This window comes from Sphaerodactylus townsendi, linkage group LG11 (genome assembly GCF_021028975.2).
Source record: "Sphaerodactylus townsendi isolate TG3544 linkage group LG11, MPM_Stown_v2.3, whole genome shotgun sequence".
NCBI lineage: Eukaryota > Metazoa > Chordata > Lepidosauria > Squamata > Sphaerodactylidae > Sphaerodactylus > Sphaerodactylus townsendi.
The window spans coordinates 22,769,345-22,790,211 of NC_059435.1; the positions used below are offsets into that span (position 1 = coordinate 22,769,345).

Sequence of the window (20,867 nt, forward strand, 5' to 3'; positions counted from 1 at the left end):
GGGTGCTTCGTGGTTTCCGGGCTGTATGGCTGTGTTCTAGCAGCATTCTCTCCTGACGTTTCGCCTGCATCTGTGGCTGGCATCTTCAGAGAATCTTAAGATGCCAGCCACAGATGAAGGCGAAACGTCAGGAGAGAATGCTGCTAGAACACGGTCATATACAGCCCAGAAACCACAAAGCACCCAAGTATTTTGGCTTTAGGAGAAAATACCCTTGTCAGTAATTACATACTCATAACTAATAAACTAGCAGTATGAAAATCTTCAAACTAGGTGACAACACTGTTGTACTGTTGACTTAAGCAGTGAAGTGAATCTCACTTTCCCATAATCTATTCAGAGCATCACATATATAGACAAGATCAGGGCTGTTACATTAGAGTTCAGTGACTGCAGAAGTAGATTTCTGCCTCAGTAGAGGCTTTTTATGCATGTATGATTGGTAGTTTAATAACCACTTTTTCAAATGGCATTCAGGGACAAGCCATTTTATGGAAACTGGTTGTCCATCTGATTGTAATGATTTTTGACTCAAGCAGCTGAATTCCTCAGGTAGACACATGGTTGCATTTCAGGTTTCTCATAGTAATGCACGTGAACTAACCCTGTCTTTTTTTCCAAGGCAGTTTTGATCAGCCTTAGGGAGTTATTCGTCTCCACCTTGTGTCTCTCTCCCCTCACTACACACATACACTTTTGCACCTTCTCCCCAAAAGATTGGTTTTTAACAGCTAGATGATTTTAATTTTCATGCTGTGCAATTCACCCTGAGTCTCAGTGAGAAAAGTAGATTATAAAGTAAATTACTTTACATCTTGAAAGAAAGAAAAATCCCAAAGCAACCCATATTATTGCAAATACTGATCATGATCACTTAACTATATTCTACCTGAAATGCATTAGGGATGCTGAATATTAATATTTGCACTTTTAAATGAATTGCTATAAGCCTTGATTTATTAAGCCTCACAAATTGTGTGAGGTGGGACTTTTACTGTCATATTGTAGATGAATTACTAAATACATAAAAGTGCTTTATCAAAATCAAATTTTCCCAAAGAATTTGTGGCCAAGATCTCAACGCAATTTCAGTGCTAACCATTCGCTGAAAGATCAGCTAAAATACAGATTTCAGGATAATACCAAGCTTTTCCCATCCCTAAACACCTGAAAAAAATGCCATTCATAATGTGTCTGTCAATATTTTATTTAATAAAAAATACCAGCCTTTATCACAGTAAAGAAATCTTCATGGTACTTTAGTATTAAACAGTGTGTTTAAAAATCTACAAAACTTTATGTGCTGTAAAAAAATTAAGAAGCAATGTCTTGAGTTAGAAATTAGCGCCATTCATAAAAAGGCCATATCATACTTTGTTCAGTCCAACTGCTATTCAGAGCTACCGTGATTTTACAATCATTGCCTCCAGCTTTGGGAAGTCACTGATTTACAGTCTCATTTTATTTAGCCACAACTGCAACATGGTTTTAATAGATGTAGCTGGGAGCTTGTGATTCTTTCTAAAGGGTACCTTATAACAAACATTTAAAATGAGGATTATTACTTATCCGAGTAATAGATGGAAATAGCTACATGTTGTAGAAGCAACAAGTCCACCATCCTACAAAATGGAAAGCTTTGTCTATTTCCAATACTTCTTTAACTAACTTAGGTAAAACCTAGGGTAAGAAAAGTCTTGAAGCCGTGGGGCAATCTTTTCCTGCAAAATTTAATGTGCCAACAGGTTTTCAAAAGCGTCAACAAAAGACTAGGGAAGCACAAAACTCTGGTAGCTACAGGGTACGTTTTACCAACTTAGTCCAGATATATTAACTTAGTGGAGGTGGAGCATGGAATCATTGCCAGCAGTAGCTGACAAACTCATTTTTAATGGTTTACCATCTATGCTCAGAAACAGTGGAGCGGCACTATGTCCTTGAAGAATGACTTGAGTGTGAAAATTCAAAAGATCCTAAATGGAAATGCACAAACTTTTCATATTGCAAATCCATCATCAGTTTGTATACTGTAACCGAGAGGCTGCAAAGATTACGCATGTCAATGGAGTGGGCTGTCCGGCCTTTGAAAAAAAACCTCATGAAACCAATTTCATGCGCTATACAAGAAACACCTTCTATTGTATTACCCTTGCCTTAACCTGCATCACAAATATAAAAACAAAGACATTTGTTCCCACTGTCCTCAGTTTTAGTGTACATGCATTTTAACCCGTTTCTATGGTGCATCCACTCTTAACAGCAGTTCAGCTCACAAGGAAACAAGCCCTCAACTACAATTCATCATGTGTCTTTGATTCCTGGTCTTTCAATTTGAATTCTTCAGCTGTAATCTTACCATCCCCATTCCGGTCCTGATTGCTGAACATATTTTTCACAATTATTTCAGAATCAAAGCCAGGAGCCAGCTTTCCTTTGCCAGCATTAACTTGTTCATGGATATAGACAGAGAACTGGGGGTTGTAAAAAGAATAAACTATAGATTAGAGTGATAGGGAACATGGGTTTGAACTCATTTGACTCATTAAAAAAACTTGCTTACACAAACAGAACAGTTTAAAATCAGGATTTCACTGTGTCCCATATAGTGCTGCTAAGGCCTAACGTACGTGAAGTTACACATCTTCATGTAGATCCCAGAAGCACGCACCTTATCTAAAGCAACTGTTCCACAGATGCAAAATTATATACCCTATGAACCAAATGGCATCTGCCAACAGGGAAGCTACAAAACAGCTTTACCAGCCAAACCTTTACCTCATCCAAAAGAACTTCTCCATTGTTATCCTTGTCGATTTCTTCGAAGAGGTTAGGAGAGACATCACCATGCCATACAAACATGTAGCCTTCTGGCAAACCAGACACTAATTCTAGCAGTTCGATGTCAAAAACCAGTACAGCACTGCCAGGCACTTCTCCTTCTGGTGCAGTAGGTGACAAAAATAAATGTCAGTCTTTGCAAATTGGTAAGGTGTAGAAAGGTATGCACTTCTACATAAGTGGGCGGGGGGGGGGACCCACCTCACTCACCCACCTGCAGTTTAAGCAAATCTTGCAGCAAATATTAATTATAATATTTAATCCAGTTAGATAAAGAAGGAATAGTGTATACTGGGTCCAAAAGAAGTTTGATATATAGTTTTTCTGTGTTTAACACAAGCAAATTTGCTAGTTCGGGTGTACCACCCTGTTCATTTCAAATGCTTCATTGTTTAATTAATGGAAAGTATTCAGCATTCAGAAAGATAAACTGGTTTCATTACTTGTCATGTTGAGCATGTGACTTTCAGGCTAATGTTAAAATTGCATTTAAACCCACAGTACAATGTAAGAATCACTAGTTTAAAGTGGAATAATGGTTTAGTTCTAAGTTTCCTCCAATGTGATCTGCATCATTCTGATTTGCTGGGTGATATGCACAGAGGAAAAGAGGAAGAAGGGTATTCTCTGTCTAAACTGTCCATAGGAATTAAGACAGAAGTGAGTTGTGGCACACTACAGAGAAAGGTTGAAAGGAAACAGATCAATGTATCAGTCAGCATTAATTTCCCAGCTCAGGTAGACTAAGTAAGTACAAGTGTATGGTTTCAGATACCTACCAACTCCAGTTTCTCCATAACCAAAATGGGGTGGAATTACAACAGTCCTTTTCTCTCCCACACACATATCTCTGAGGCCCATATCCATTCCCAACACAACTTGTCCAGATCCTAGAACTATATTATAGGTTTTGCCAAGGCTCAACCTGAATGAAGGAAGAAAAGAGTGAATCACAAACCAAAGAAGCATGGCATCTTGTATTAAAATAACCATCTAGATGACTGCAGGTTATTCAAGAAAAGAGCCATGCACCATCCTGCCTGTTCCTACATCTTTCTGCACTTATTCCTACAATCACATGTCCTTTTTTATGTGATGATCTCACATATTATCAGTCCCCTTCTGATACATACATTGCACACTGATACCATACAGAATATTTATGTAATAATAAAGTCGCAGCAGACTTATGGCAACCCCATAAGGTTTCCAATGCAAGAGATGGACAGAGATGGTTTGCCATTACCTACCTCTGAATAGCAACCCTGGACTTCTTTGGTGGCCACCCATCCAAATAATAACCAAGACCAACCCAGCGTAGTTTCTGACCTTGGGCTTGTTGAGCCATTCATGCGGCTACATTTGTTATACAGCTGCCCTCAACATTCATCTGGATTATCCTTTGTCACCCCTCTGTCTCTCTGACCTATTTTAACAGAAACACCTGTGAAATATTCAACTTCGGCCCACATGCATGAAGCCACACATGACAGATTTCCCCAAGCTGTTATTCTGTTACACAATGGATGCATTTAACTCCATGCTTCTATGACTATTGAATGCCAAGTGATATACTTACGTCGAGTCTAACAAAGTACCATCTAGGAGTGAGGCATTGTAATGGTACTTCAAGTAATCACCTTTTTTGCTCAGTATGGAGCAGTTGTTCGGCTTGTAAAGGACAGTAATGGCAACTGAGTCTGAAGGGTTGTGGAAGTCTATCACATGAATGTCAAAGACCAACACTGCCGATCCTGGAATCTTCCCTACAGTAATAAACAATCATGTGAAAAAACCTCCCGCCCTTCTGCTCATACCAATTAAACACTTGTAGGCAAAATCTATTGACAATGTATAGGATGTAAATAAATCGGACTGGCCCAAGAGCACTTCTAAATTCCCAATAAATTACTTGGGATGGGTTTATTAAATTGGAGACAGATGACCTTTTTCATTTGCACAAATCTTATGCCCATCAAGGAGGCCTTGAACATGAAAAATTATTTAAAATGACCTTTGTACATTACACTTGGGAGAAATGTAAAAGTCACCATGTCTAACATTGCACTAGAAATTAATTTTCTCCAGGAATTTCCTTTTAATGTCTAAAGCCAACTGAGCAGCCCCATCCAGAGCCTGAAGCAGCGGGATACAACACCGCTACCATGCTGCCTCTTAGAGGGCTTTCGGATGGTGTGGAGTTGTGAGAACAAACCTTGCTGGCCACCTGAAAGCCCTCCATGGGGCTGAATTATATTATATCACAGGGCACTGGCCATGACACTTGTGGCCTGAAAGCCCGTGTGGGAGTCAACTATTGTCCGCTCCTCCCCCAGGAATGCCCGGCCTGCCCCCCTGTGCACTAGTGTTCAATGAGACGTCAACGCAGAATGGAATGCCACCCACCCTTTCAGCCACCTCCGAGGTTGCTTACCATGCCCGCACATTTGCAGGGTGGGAAGATGAGGTGGGCATCCAAAGAGCCAATCCCTCCCACCTTTGGATGGAGCTGTTAGTGTGCTCACTTCTATTTGAGGCCAATAGGATTCCAACACCTTCTCTGTATTGTACACCTCTTATTTCAAGAGGCAACGCTTTCAAAGCTGTATGAAACAACCCAAGTGCCCCTCCCCTAATTTGGGTCACCTTGGGATCTCTAATCCTCATTGTGCAATTAAAACGGTGATTCTTCCCCAATAACTAGTTACGTTTTTAAAAAGTGACATACTATTCTTTCAGTAATAAACTAACCAATTTCAAACTTTTAAAAACATTAAACACTAATAATTAAAATACTGATGATTAAACACTAATTAAAAACATTAATCACTAATGATTTGTAATTACTGTGCTGTTTAGAGAAATGGAATCAAGACTCTATGAATATGAATAAAATGCCTGGTTGGCCCAGTTGATGGCCTTCACTGAGTTCTGGCCTAAATATTATTCATTGTTTATTTATTCCTTGTTTATTTTAAAAAATCCTCTGTTATAGCTGGACAATCTCAATCTACCATTATAGTAGGAGAAAACATATCTCAAGGAAGCAATATCAACAAATCAATGTGGCACATGTGTAAGTGTTAAGTGTCTAGGAGTTGGCTTGTGCTATAGTCTCTTTGAAGTTCTTTCAGTCTTTGATCCTGAATTGGTACTAGCACTTAATTATACTTGAAAACAGCTCTTTTTAGAAGAATAAAAATATATACCACATACTGTGGTTGTCCTTGAAAGTAAAAATGATCCTGCCTCCACAGATTTTGACTAAACTGTAGGAACCTGGTCCTTGAGAAAGGACCTTTCCCTAGCTATACTGTTTTCAAAAAAATCAATAAAACAAACAATCCTTATATGCATACACAAACACAAAATGAACAGTATCCATAGGAACTATCAGTGTAAATATATTAATTATAATCATAGTGGAGGAAGAACACATCCTGTTTCATTACTCTAAAAGGCTATTCTGCAAACCAAGAAATTTACATGTACAAAAACCATGAGGGATCGGGGCTGCTGCACAGAGAGGAACTGGATAAGACTGAATGAAAAAGGTGGCAGGATACAGCAGTATATAACACATAAAAATACAGAGCTATTCACTTAAGCAGAACAGTAAAAGAATCCTGATGATAAGTGAACAGTTTCATCATGAAATCTATTCTAATACTTCTTCCTTTTACCATGTTCATGGATTACACTGATCCCAAAACTTTATAAAAAGAGAACAGATTCTTACAAATTTGTCAAATGTCCAAGTTTTCAGTGACCCCAGAATCTTATTCAAAGCCATTACAAACTAAATCCTATTAATCCACTGTCTTTTTTCCTCTAGTTATTTGCTGTTTCCATACTTGGGGGATGTCATTCTTGCCATAATAATTTGGACAGAAAAAAAAATTAAGGTCTTAGTGAGAATTTTATCCATACAGTTCTTCCTCCTCCCCAGTTCTGTCAACAACCTATGAAGTTATGTTGACAGAGAGAATGGATACATGTAGGTGTATGACTGCCCAAAGGTTACTCAGCTAACTTCACAGCTGAAGGGGAATTTGAATCCAATTCTCTCAGGTCTTAGTCCTACACTTCAATGACTGCAGAACATTCAATGGCCTCATGCTGAATTAAAATTTAAATATGCAGAATTAAAACTTGTGCTTACCTGTTCCCTCCTCCCCATATCCAAGGTGAGGTGGGATTGTTATTCTCCGCTTCTCTCCAATGCACACACCAAGCAAGCCTTCATCCATCCCAGCAATTACATAACCTTTCCCAATGTAGGTGTCGTATGTGTGGTTCCGTGAGTAACTAGGGGGAAAGACTCTGTTTTTACTGAAATCACTATCAATATGAACACTTCTGTAAGTACAACAAAGGTTACTGCAAGTAACTAAGGTTACTGTGACTGCTGTCAGCAACTGGTTAAGCAACAGCTTCTGTCTCTCTAGCCTCAAAAAAAGTTTCAGTATCATGGCGCATTAACAGCAGAAATCCAGTAAAGCTAGGTACAAGAACATGAATAAATATTTGTAGATGACAGAGGCGAGGAACACTCCTCCACTGCACAAGAAGAACCAGTCCAGTGAATGTCCACACTGGGAGGAAAATGTGTGAGTGAGACATGGCCACGAGACACGAGAAGGGAGGTTGGCATGAAGCACTTGCGCATATTTTTAAATCTGTGTTTTCTACAACACCTCCTTCCACACTTTTTGAAAATCTCTGGTTGCAGACAAAGTAAAATGGAGGACAGTTCAAAAGACTTCCTTTCAAGGATAATCAAGGGAAATCACTGCACCAGTTTTTTAAAAATATTCTATTTGAGTTTCCTGTGAGGGCATAGGCATAAATGAGAAGCTAGAACACTGTCGTTAGGTAGTTTGGTCACCTGGAATCAAACAGCGTGCCATCCAGAAGCGTCCCATTGTAATGATATCTGAGGAAGTCCCCCACTTGGCTTTTCCGATCGCAGGATTCAGGCATGTACTGCGTCTCAACAGTGATGCTATCTTTTGGGTTGTGAAGGTCTAGGAGAGCCACATCAAAGACAAGAGATGCCTGACCAGGTATTTCTTTACCTAGGAGTGAGACAGTGAGCACTTAAGTCAATGTAGAATCATAGAACATAGAGCTGGATAAGACCACAAGGGCTGTCAAATCCAATTCCCTGCAATGCAGGAATGTAACAATTTTGCAAAAAATGTATACAAACTCCCATACACTCCCTTGACACCACAATACGATTTTTGCCAGTTCTTAAGCAGATACATTTCAGTTAGCAGAAGAGGAAATACTACTCCCAGAAGTGAGTTCCAATTATTCTATACCCAATCCTATGCTTGTTCTCTCAGAAGCACCCCCTGCATTCAGCGAGGCTTATTTTAAATAGGCATCCGTGGCATCACAGTAAGAAATATTACAAAAACTCCAGGTGGCAAAATCAGCAGACTATTAATAGGATAATTCGGTTGTTCACAGATTCAGAAATAAGTAACACCGCAGTGTGTTCTTGTTTCTAGGCATTTCCTTTCCCACTGCAACTTATTGTCAATGGAGGCTTGTGGCCAAAAAGAGGTAGATAAATGTTTTAATAATGTTATTATAGTTAGGAAAAATTGTTACCTCGTTAGGCAAACAAAGTATTTAAGAGACAACAAATTTTTTTTTCCATTTGCAATTGGGACTTGAAGATAAAAATCTCCTTTGCCAAATATACTAAATATATCTATATTGTCAGTCATTTGTTACGCCAAAATATGACAATATATAATGCAGAAGTATCTTTTAGTTGGTAACATTTTGAAGAACTGATGAGAGAGATAAACCAATCTGACATTTACCATCTCCATCTTCTCCATAAGCCAGGAACGGTGGCACTGTGATGATGCGCTTTTCACCTACGCACATTCCCAAGAGACCCTTGTCCATACCGGGGATAAGCCAGCCAATTCCCACGTAGGTATCATATGTTCGCATCCTGTTGTGACTGAAGGTACAAATAAACTCAAATTACTTAAGAGTCAGTTTCTTTGTCCTAATGTTAGAAGAGGGAGAAAAACTGGAATATATGGATACTGATTTTATTTCTTTCAAACAATATTACAATATTAAACAAAAGTTACACAAAGACATCGGTATAATTTTTGGGTCATATTTTATTTCAATAGCTTTTTGTTGCCGTGGCTTGAATGTGCAGAGATTGTTTACAGTGGGCCAGACCATTCATTCATCTAATTCACCTATCTGCTGTGACTGGCAGTTACCTTCAGTGTTCCAGACATAGTCTTCTCACTGTTGCCAACTATTTTCATTCATATTTACATTTTTGCAAATAACCCAATAATATCTGTCTGTGAACACATACACATATCCACTGTGTGAATATAGGTGTACACGTACACACAAAATTAATGAAAAAGGAAAACATTTAACTGTACCTGGAGTCAAACAGTGTGCCATCTAGAAATGTCCCATTGTAATGGTACCGTACAAAATCAGACACCTGAATCGTCCTGGTGCAGTTTTCTGGCTTGTGATACGTTTGAATCTGAATTTGATCTTCAGCATTCCAAATGTCAATCAAAAGCACATCAAAATGAAGCACAGAGTTGGCAGGAATTACACCAGCTGTGGACACAAAAATACATTCAGCCAGAAATAATTCAGTATCTTCACAGAGTTCTAACATAACAATCACTGTGTTACCATGATGGGGAGAAGAAGGGTGGTAACCAGAGAAGCCCTGAGTACCCCCAGTAAGTCATGTGCGGGGGGGAATCGCCTCCACATCCCTCCCCCTTTGCCCCACCCCACCAGAAGCTTTGCAGCCAGCTGCTCTTTGCAGCCGGCTGCTCTTTGCAGCCGGCTGAACTAAGGCAGGGCGTTGCCCCTCACACACCTGTCCCCTTGACCTGCCCCACTAGACCCAGCAGAAGCTTTTCAGCCACCTGCAAAGAGCACACTCTAAAATCAAGCCATTTTGCCCTGGGCGCCATTCCCCACCCCCCCTCTACGCCTCTGCTAAGGGGGCATTATATTAAGGGGATACTGGGTCAAAGAAAGTTCGGCTAGACTCAACCAGAGCCAGGGCCTACTTGGCCTTGGACCCAGCCTGGTGGAATGCTCTGTCCAATGAGACCACAGTCGTGCGGGACCTTAGGCAGTTCCGCAGGCCTTGCAAGACAGAGCTGTTCCATCAGGCATAAGGTTGAGCCAGCTATGATGCCACCTGGCTTCCCCCTTCTGCTCTATTCCTCCTTCCTTCTATTGTTTCACCATCATTAAGTATTAAGGGGTTAATTGTCTAGAAACTGACATCTTGTTATTATTATCAGAAGTATTTACTGCTGTTGGTTTTATTGTTTATACTGTTTTTAAGTGTTTATACTGTTTTATCATGATGTGAGCGGCCCCGAGCCTGAAAAGGGAGGAGTGGCATAGAAATCTAATACAGAATAATTTGTTTTAAGTCTGTTAATATATTTATGTTAAAAAACTTTGTTTAAAGGGGGTCTATCTGTTTTCCATGGTATACATGCCATCCAAAAACATGCTAGTCATTGGCTGTGTTTTACATGTCAACCAAATCACATTTGTGTCATATCCAGTACTTGTAGCAAATGAGTTTGACACCCCTGGTCTAGAGCAAACTGTGAGCCAAGGGATAACTTACTGGGCTGCTGTTGTGGCAGAAAATAACAGTTCTATGCAGGTGTGCACTCTGAGATCATACAGAGTTTGTCTGCTGCATCTATTCATGATTTTAGTGGTCTAGCTCTGCCTCCTTCCAATCAGCACCTACAAGTGGCAGGTAATCTTTGCATCATTGTTCAACAACAGCATTACTTGTCTTCAAAAGAGGGTGCTCGCTGTGCCTCTGAATGCCTGCTCAACTTGCCTCTTTCTAATTACGAGCATGCAGACATGACAGGGAGGCTCTCTTGACGATGGAAACATCTTACTTTTGCACACTCTAAAATCAAGCCATTTTTCAGAGTAGGAAGGAAAACGCCTTCTGATTTTAATCCAGAAAAAAAAAAAAAACCTAGTCCAAGGCCTTGGCTCTGTCCAAAGCTTCCCATGAGCTAAAGTGTCACATTGCATAAAGCAAATATTGGCCAGAACAGCAATGGCAATTTGTTCTAGCCTTGAGGAACACAGTGGGCAGTTTTGCCATCAAATGGTCACTATAATAATAATCAGAGCTGGAAATTCATATTTTGTAATAAAAGCAGAAATTCTCAAGATTCCTCTGGTCTTGGGGGAAAAACCTCAGACATGGCACCACATGCCTACAGGCCTAAAAACAGAGTGAAATAGTTCCAGTCCTGCCTATATTACTTCAGTCTCTTTGTGGGCAGCAATAAATCCATGAATCGCAGGCTTGGCTCGGTGAACTTTTTACTGCTTCTTGTAACTACAGGTTCGATTCCATAGATCCTCTCTGCTAGCAGCAGCGCTTGATTCTGGTACAAGATATTGAAGTTTGGGCATGGACAATTTCAGCCTTTTCAAGCAAGAGAGGAGAATTCTTTAAAACAGCTTAAGATCTGGGCTGAGCTTGTTTCCCTTCCGGCTGCAGGTAGTTAAACCTACAGGTAGTTAAGCCTTTTGGAATGAGCTGAAGGGCAATAGCCAAATAGACCCGTGGTTCTTAGCCCATGGATCCCAGTCTTGAATGATCTGTTTCAATGGGCAAAATAATAGTTTTATTTCCTTCTAGTGCCCCCACAGCATATCCTGAAATTCTGTTGCTGTGGGAACTGCTAGGGACTATTATACTGATCATACTGAAGAAGCAGAGGCGAGATGTATTAGGTTAGCATAACCGAATAAAACTATTCTATTTCCCATCGCACCATTTTTTTCGTCAAAACCATTATTTTGTGCATTATTGAACATGGTACTTTGATAATTAAACTGAATGCCAAAATTACTTTCAAATGGATGGGGGCAGAAGCAGGGCTAGGTAGGCAGAGCATTCTACAACAAAGAAGGTCCGGCATGCTTTGTACTGTAGTGGAGGAATATACAACCCTACTAACATCTTTTTCTGAGACAGACTACAGTATAACAGAATAAAATAATTTTATTTCCCATTGCATCACTGGGGGGGGGGGTCATTCTTTTACTCCATCACTGGGACAGTTCTCTTCTCCCACATCTTGAATGATCTGGCCCATGGGATCTATTGCATTTTTGTTTTTTTCTCTTTGTTTAAATCAACGTTTGATTCTGCCCATGGGAAGAAGACCAGGGTAAAACTACCTAAATAAATTAAAGAAAAGAACTTTTCCCTGACAGAAGAGGCTGTCCTACCAGAAGAAAGTACCACCGCTCGCAGAACAGAGCTTTGACTCTTGAAAGCATATGTCTTGAAAATACTGTTGGTCCCTGAGATGCTACAGGATTTGAATAACTGTTCTACTGCAGACTATCACAGCTACCCCCTGAAGCTGCCTTCGTCATTTCTAGGCATCCATTACACCCTCTGCACAGCACTTACAAACGCCCTCACTCCCGTAGCCGAGATGGGGTGGAATTTTCACAAATCGTCTCTCGTTGACGCACATGCCGAGCAGAGCCTTGTCCATTCCTGCAATCAACTGCCCTTTCCCCACGTACACGTTGAAAGTGGAAGACCTGTCATAGCTAAAAAGAGAGGGGGAAATAGGTTAGTTACAAGGTCACTTGTAATTAATTTAATCTTTGGTCCCTTCCGCACATGCAAAATAATGCGTTTTCAAACCACTTTCACAACTGTTTGCAAGTGGATTTTGCTATTCTGCACAGCTTCAAAGAGCACTGAAAGCAGTTTGAAAGTGCATTATTCTGCATGTGCGGAATGAGCCTTTATTTCAAGTATTTCAGTGGCAGGCTGCAAAATATTGTCTCATCCTACTATCACTATTATGGCTAATTGCTGCTGATAGACCTACCCTCTGTGACAGGGGTGGGGAAAGTTCGGCCCACGGGCCTTATCATTTGGTCTGGTCCTGACAAGGCAACCACAGGCAGGACTCAAAATTCAAACTTGGAAAAGCAGTTGCGAGTAGCAACATCATCAATACCAGTTAACATCTCATGCCTCACCAAAAAGAAGCAGTTCCAACCATAGCATTAGAGGTGAGTTAATTAAGAAGAAGAGGAGGAGGAGGAGTTTGGACTTATACCCCACCTTCCTCTCCTGTAAGGAGACTCAAGGTGGCTTACACGCTTCTTTCCCTTCCTTTCCCCACAACAGACACCTTGTGCGGCAGGTGGGGCTGAGAGAATTCCGAAGAACTGTGACTAGCCCAAGGTCACCCAGCAGAAATACAGGAGTGCGGAAACACATCTGGTTCACCAGATAAGCCTCTGCCACTCAGGTGAAGGAGTGGGGAATCAAACCCGGTTCTCCAGATTAGAATCCACCTACACACACAAGCCTTTATTGGCATACAAAACAGGACAATATTTTAAAGCAAAACAAGGTTAAGAAATACAGTTAAAATTACTAATTTCCAGTATAAAATTTGCAACAGTTTCACAAAAGTGCACATCAGAGCTGTTCAGGAGACTGGGTATCTTATAACACCTGCTCTTAACCACTACACCACACTGGCTCTCAAATTTTATGTTTGACCAAATATAGGGGGCTCATTTTTAAGTTGATAATTTTGTATGGCCTGCAAATGATGTTATAAACATCCAAATGGCCATTGGCTGAAAAAATATAAGCTACAAGGGTCAGTGCTATCAGTCACAGACCAGGAAAGGGATTTGGGCGTCTTAGTTGATAGTTCCATGGGAATGTCAACTCAATGCATGGCAGCTGTGAAAAAGGCAAACTCTATGCTGGGAATCATTAGGAAAGGAATTGAGAATAAAACTGCAAAGATTGTCATGCCCTTATATAAAGCAGTGGTGTGACCGCCCTTGGAGTACTGTGTCCAGTTCTGGTCGCCGCATCTCAAAAAGGATATTGAGGGAGATAGAAAAAGTGCAGAAGAGAAGGGCAACAGGGAATGATTGAGGGACTGGAGCACCTTCCCTATGAGGGAGAGGAGGCTGCAGCCGTTTGGGGACTCTCTTTAGTTTGGAGAGAGAGGACGGCTGAGGGGTGGGGATATGATTGAAGTCTATAAAATTATGCATGGGGTAGAAAATGTTGAGACAGAGAGAAATTTTTCTCTCTTTCTCCACAATACTAGAACCAGGGGCATTCATTGAAAATGCTGGGGGGAAGAATTAGGACTAATAAAAGGAAACACTTCTTCACGCAACGTGTGATTGGTGTTTGGAATATGCTGCCACAGGAGGTGGTGATGGCCACTAACCTGGATAACTTCAAAAGGGGCTTGGACAGATTTATGGAGGAGAAGTCGATTTATGGCTACCAATCTTGATCCTCTTTGATCTGAGATTGCAAATGCCTTAACAGACCAGGTGATCGGGAGCAACAGCCGCAGAAGGCCATTGCTTTCACATCCTGCATGTGAGCTCCCAAAGGCACCTGGTGGGCCACTGCGAGTAGCAAAGAGCTGGATTAGATGGACTCTGGTCTGATCCAGCTGGCTTGTTCTTATGTTCTTAAAGGTTCCCCACCCCTGTTCTATGAATTGGTTTGACTGTTTTCAAACCACATTTGGATCACTTTGCATGATTCTGCTCTGCTTTTCATGGTCATCTTCGCATTTTGTAGCAATGTAGCTTTTCCCCCCATTTGCTTTACAGAGATAAAATTTGAGTCCGTAGCTGAACTTTTTTTTTAGTTAGCTGTTAGCTGCCTTGGGTGTCTTTTTACAGAATGGTGGGGGGAGGGGATTTTAAAATCTCAGGCAATCATCCAAACAAGCCTGGATGTAAATGTCACTTGTGATAATGGCTGAAGACAGGTACTCATGAAATGTAACGAGGGACAAACCTAACTCCCAAGAATGTGCACATTCTCCACAGAGGCTTCTGGAATATTGCCAGAGGGCACTGCATATATGGCAGTTAAAAAAACCTTTCATGATGAAATCTGCATTATATCCACCCTCTTCATCTCATTGGTTTTTGCCTCTCCTAATGTGCAAATGCCAGTATTCATCCCTGCAGCTATAATGTGAAGAGATGTCTGCTATGTCAAATTCACAGCAATAAGTAAAGCACATCTGCATTCCAGTGTTAGTGCAAATCCACTTTCCATCCAGGTCCTTAACATAATTATGAAGATTTTATTAATTGGAAAGAAATTCTGGCTTTTCCCCTAGTGCGGTGATGGCAAACCTTTTAGAGACTGAGTGCCAGGGGTGGAGCAAGGGGAAACTACACCTGGGGCACACATGCGCCCTGCACCCTGCCACGCCCCTGTTCGCCCCCACCTTGAAGCACCCCCACCATGCCCCCGGAATGCCCTCACCTCACCCCCACAGGGGCGTGCGCCCAGTGAGTCATGCACCCTTCACCCCCTAGCACTATGCCACTGCCAAGTGCCCAAATTGGGGCGACAGTGCGTGTGCCCACAAAATGGGCTCTGAGTGCCACATCTGGCACGCATGCCATAGATTCGCCACCACTGTCCTAGTGTGATGCTTTCAAAGTAAGATACAGAAAATAGAACTAAACATACCTTTTAAAAAAGCTATCTAAAAAGAGAAAACTGAAAATCACAACCAGCAATCACAAAATACACAGATCACCAAATCATACAGATGACTCCTCCAACACTCTCTGAAAAGCATTGATATCTACCTCCAGCAAGCCACAACTAAAAGGGATTCATAGAAAGGCATAATAGTGACATTTATAGCAATGTGAACTTTAAAGAGGTCGATTTAGAGTTTTCTGCCTCTAGATTTATCCTCGTTATTTCTTTCCATTTCTATTCCAGGGTTATTTTACCAGGCTAATAAAGCAGCTGGGTTTTGGCTCAGCAATAGAAATGAGTGGAATTCATTCTCCTTCATTCCTGAAGCCCTATACAAAAACATCACTAAATAACGGTCAGTGCCAGATTTTAACAAGTTGGATGGTACTTAGAAGAGTTGTTCCTTCCAGTCTAAGGCCAAGCACACAAACGAATTTCCAGTTTTACAATATTCCCTTAAATATAGGCTGGAACGTGGAAGCATACCGGTAAATCAGTGCAACACGTAAATTAAAAAACACACCCATTCAAATGCAGTAAGTAAGGCATAGGTCCCTTCCGCATATACAGAATAATGCACTTTCAGTCCATTTCAATGCACTTCGTAGCTGTGCGGAATAGCAAGATCCACTTGCAAACAATTGTGAAAGTGGATTGAAAGTGCATTATTCTGCATGTGCGGAAGGGGTCATAGAGGCAAAAACCCTAAAAGTCATCCTCTTTGTGGGGACATCAACACATTATTCTTCTAGAGTCGCCACTGCATGGAGTGTGCACCTCTGCCTTAACACACACCCCTGGCAACCCTTCAGCCTGGGGCAGATCTTCTAGGAGGAGGAGAAGCCTGTACACTCCTTCCCTGAACATAAAATTGCTGACAGGTCTGCACTGCCAAGAAGCAAAATCCATGTCATACTTATGATTATGCCCCAGAGAAACAACTATCCTGTCATTTTGGTTGGTGTTAATGAAAGGAGTGGCCCGGCTTTAGTTTTCCTTTGCAAAAGCGGGGACCGACCACCTGCAGTCTCTATTTGCAAATTCCTCCCCAAGGGATATGCCTTGGCCTTCCTCAATCGCTTCCAAGGTCACGGGACATCCACGTGGGCATCACAGAGCCGTCCCTTTGGAAACCTTCACAAGATGCCAATGCAAGGCGACAGCCTAGTATTGGTGGCTGCTCCCCCACGGCTCTTTCATTGGCCCGGGGATCTTCGCCACGTGTCCAAAATCGATGCACCGATACCCAAAAGTGGGAGTTAACCCACGGCCCCGCTCCTCAGCCATAGGACCGGCCTGCCGCCCACCTGCCCGCTCTACCTGGAATCGAACTTGCGGCCGTCCGGGAAGGTGCCGTGGTAATGGTAACGCACGAAGTCGCCGGAGCGCACGGCGCGCGGGCACCGCTCGGGCGCGGAGCTGCTCTGCACCAACACGTCCTTGCCGTCCCACTCGGGCTCCGCGGCCGGCACCGGCGGAGCCTGGCAGGCCACGCAGCTCACCAGCAGGGCGGCCAGCAGCGGCCAGCAGCAGCGGCGCTGCCTCCTCCGCCGCCGGGCCGGCGTGCTGCTGGGCCTGTCCATGGCCGAGGGGCGGCGGCGGGGGCGTCCGTGCAAAGCCCGGCTGCTGCCCAAAGCTGCAAACGTGGAGAAGGGGCGGGCGAGGAGAAGAAAGCCCGGCCGCTTCTCTTCTTGCAGGGAGCAGGAGGAGGAGGAGCCCGGCTCCGAAGGGAGGGGGGGCAAAGAGGGGGGTGCGCCAAAGGGTCCCCCGCCAGACGGAAGAGGAGGGCTGCAGAAAGTCATGCAGCTGCCTTGGCGCGTTAAGCCCCTTGCGGAAAACTCCAGTCAAGCTGCAAAGATAATTAGATGAGAAGGGGGGGGGGGGGGAGGCTGCAGCAAAAAATGTTTAAAAGCCCTCCAGTCAGCTGGCGTTGCAACGTGGCGCTCCTTTTTTAAGGCGGAGGGGACTAGACGGCCTCTGTTCTCTTCAGATGGCTCTCAACAACTGCGCCCCTCCCCTTGCTTCCAGGGCTTCTCAGGCCCCTTCTGCACATGCAGGATAATGCACTTTCAATCCACTTAAACAATTGTTTGCAAGTGGATTTGGCTATTCCACACAGTAAAATCCAGCTGCAAAGTAGATTGAGAGTGCATTAGTGTAACCGATACACTTCTGAAGATGCCTGCCACAGATGCAGGCGAAACATTAGGAACAAGATCCACCAGACCACAACCACATAGCCCAGAAAACCCACAACAGCTAGTTGAATCCGGCCCTGAAAACCTTCAACGGCTCCATATGTAGACCACAACCATGGCCACACAGCCCAGAAAACCCACCACAACCAATCCTACATAAATTTATTCAGAAGTAAGTCTCCAATACAATCCAAAACAGTTACAGTTTGCAAAATCCACTGAAGTCAATGGGCTTAGAAGGCTGTGATGCTGTTTAGAAGCTTTAGTTGCTTAGAACTGACAAGTATTCATATGTATTTTATTTGATTAATAACTGCTTGATTGTAAAGCCTGTATATATTTACGTATTAATAAAACAGGCCTTCCAAAAAGAAAAGCAAGTTTGTAGTGCTAACCTGAAATTCTAGAGACTTGCTATTGGCGATATTCTAGAATAGGAAGGATGCATGCAGATTTTTTATCACATGGTTGATTGATTGCTATGTGTGAAAGAAATTTTTACTGCCATGGATGGGCAATCCAGAGCTGCCTACCAAAGCTTCTTCTCAAAGGAAGAAAGTGAGAACTTTTGTTTCCCTGCTCCATAATGCCAGATGTTGTGTAATGAATCCTTTTAAAAGGTTAGGTGCCATGACTCAATTGTGCTTGGAAGCAACTCCCTCACACATATATATGTATTTGAAAAGCTGCCTGGAGGACAGTTTGAATCAGGGAAATCAATAAGGTTGAGCATCCCTTTTCCTTCTCATTCCTGAAATGGCCTTAAAAGCTGAAAATGGAATCAAGGTACCATTGTGTATGTCGACCCCTTAAACTATGTTAACAGTCATACCAGCCACCTCTTGGGCTACAGATCTCTAAGAATAAATTTCCTAACACAAGAGTGAAATCAACCTTAAAACCAGTACATGTGTGTACGGGTAATGGTCAAGTCACAGCTGACTTATGGGGACCCAATAGGGTTTTCATCACAAGAGACGTTGGGAGGTGATTTGCCATTGCCCAGCTCTGCATCATGACCCTGGTGGTGGTGGTGGTGGTGGTGGTGGTGGTGGTGGTGGTGGTGGTGGTGGTGGTGGTGGTGGTGGTAGAAGAAGAAGAAGACAAAGACGACTTTGGATTTATATTCCCCCTTTCTCTCCTGTAGGAGACCCAAAGGGGCTTACAATCTCCTTGCCCTTCCCCCCTCACAACAAACACCCTGTGAGGTGGGTGGGGCTGAGAGAGCTCTGAAAAGCTGTGACTAGCCCAAGGTCATCCAGCTGGCGTGTGTGGGAGTGTACAGGCTAATCTGAATTCCCCAGATAAGCCTCCACAACTCAAGTGGCAGAGCTGGGAATCAAACCCGGTTCCTCCAGATTAGATTCTGCTATCATAGGTTGAGAGAACTGATCCTGAGGGCTGATTGCTCGCATCCATCATTGTTGAGCTAAGCCTGGATCCCTTCTGTAGATATCTACTTCCAACCACCCTAATAGTGTGGGTCAAATGGAATCCCAAGCACCAATCTAAGCTGTATCTTTGTTGCATGGGAAAATGCTCTGTCATCTGGAGAAACAGCCTGTTCCAAATTCCTAAACTGAATGCCCGCAGTTTAGCAAGAGAATAAAACAACAGGCTGCTAAGATAAGGCATGGCACATAAAGTCTCAGCTTGTTTAGTACTATTCAGACTGGAAACCTCAGTATGGGTCATCCATTGTATTATGTATCCAAGCAAGGACTGGGAATGGGGATCTTTATGCATAATTATGTCAGAGACAGACAACTTTTAACACATTAAGCTATCATACTTTGCCAAACAGTCCTGGAAATTGTCGGTGTGCCATTTCTATTAGAAATTCCCTTATTCCCCTTGAACACTTATTTGAGGTTCTGTCTTCCCACAAAGATGTTCAAGTGCAGCCTTTACAGAGAAGGTCTTACAGAAGAAACTCCCAGTACTGTTCGTGTATTTGTAATAAACTATTTAATCAGAAGTGTACAGAGCAAGCAGTTGTCATGGAGACATCAAGTCACAAGCACACAGGTAACACTGATTCATAAACACATCCACTGAGTTCCTTTCTAGAAGTAGTTACAATAAATCTAGAAGTAATTTCAAACACCCACAGGGAACAGTTGAAACAATTATGCAGTCAGTGGTAGGATTCGTAGTACAACTGTTTGCAGAAAAGAACTGTTGGTTAAGATATTGTCAGACCTATGAATCCACTCAATGACCAGCCCTAGATTTCTCGAACCAAACACCTTTATTTAATTGGGTGGCAAGTACCTGGCTTTGCGAAAGTTCTGATCCCCCATTCAAAACCCCCACAGTATAACCCCTCTGAATCCAACCCCTAACCTGCCCCTTACCACGTAAAGCAAAAGCGGGAAAAGTGTGGGAAAGTGAAAGTAACCCCCAAGACCAGATGGGAGATAGCGAGCCATCTGGCCGAGACCAGAGATACCTCTGATATCTAAGTACCAAGCAGACTGGAGGGAAAGGGAAATAGCATAGAGCCCAGAGGCCCCTTACAGGTAACCAGGCCCCAGCAATGAACACCCAGAGTCAAGCTAACAGATATACTTACAAACCCTTCTGCCCTGGAGGTTTCAGCCAGGTGTGTGTGAGCCGGCATCATAGTTGCTTCCTGGCATAAGAGCTAACAAAGCAGGCAAGGAAGGTTTCAGGTGGGCTCTGCTTTTTAATTTGATTTTCGAGCAAAGGCACCAGGAGGGAAATCTGCTGCAGTGGAAAGATCAGGCAAGAAAACAGATCCAGAGCCTCAGTTGTGCTTTGTAACACCATGTGTGTGGGTTTGTTGCGGTTGGTAGTGTAGACACACGCTGATGTCCCGGCTGGAGGGTTACTCAAGTTGACTGTTTGCATTCAGACATGGCTTGGTGAGGTCCAGGAAGTAGTGGTGGATGAATTCAAAAATCTCCTGAGATCTTCTGGTGAGACAGAATGTAACTGTGGACACAAAGTGTATTTTCTGCCAAGCTTCCCTCCCTTTCAAATCCTGGATGGTCCCCTGAATGGGCACATCATTCTTAGAATGGGTCTGGGAAGAGGGCAGAGACATAAGCAGTTAGCACACAGGTGTCAAACTCGCAGCCCTCCAGATGTTATGGACTACAGTTCCCATCATCCCCTGCCAGCTGGCAGGGGATGATGGGAACTGTAGTCCATAACATCTGGAGGGCCGTGAGTTTGACACCTATGAGTTAGCA

General features: G+C 42.8%; 1 protein-coding gene across 1 annotated transcript; it reads right to left on the minus strand.

Moving 5' to 3' along the window:
- Positions 1-1,191: 1,191 nt before the first annotated feature.
- Positions 1,192-17,281, minus strand: FKBP9 (FKBP prolyl isomerase 9). Its single transcript, XM_048510717.1, has 10 exons — positions 16,772-17,281; positions 12,344-12,489; positions 9,276-9,465; positions 8,679-8,824; positions 7,727-7,916; positions 7,001-7,146; positions 4,418-4,604; positions 3,618-3,763; positions 2,776-2,939; positions 1,192-2,471 (listed from the first exon to the last, which is right to left on the minus strand). The coding sequence occupies exons 1-10, from the start codon at positions 17,251-17,253 to the stop codon at positions 2,292-2,294; spliced, it is 1,977 nt and encodes a 658-aa protein (XP_048366674.1). The 5' UTR covers positions 17,254-17,281; the 3' UTR covers positions 1,192-2,291.
- Positions 17,282-20,867: the final 3,586 nt, after the last annotated feature.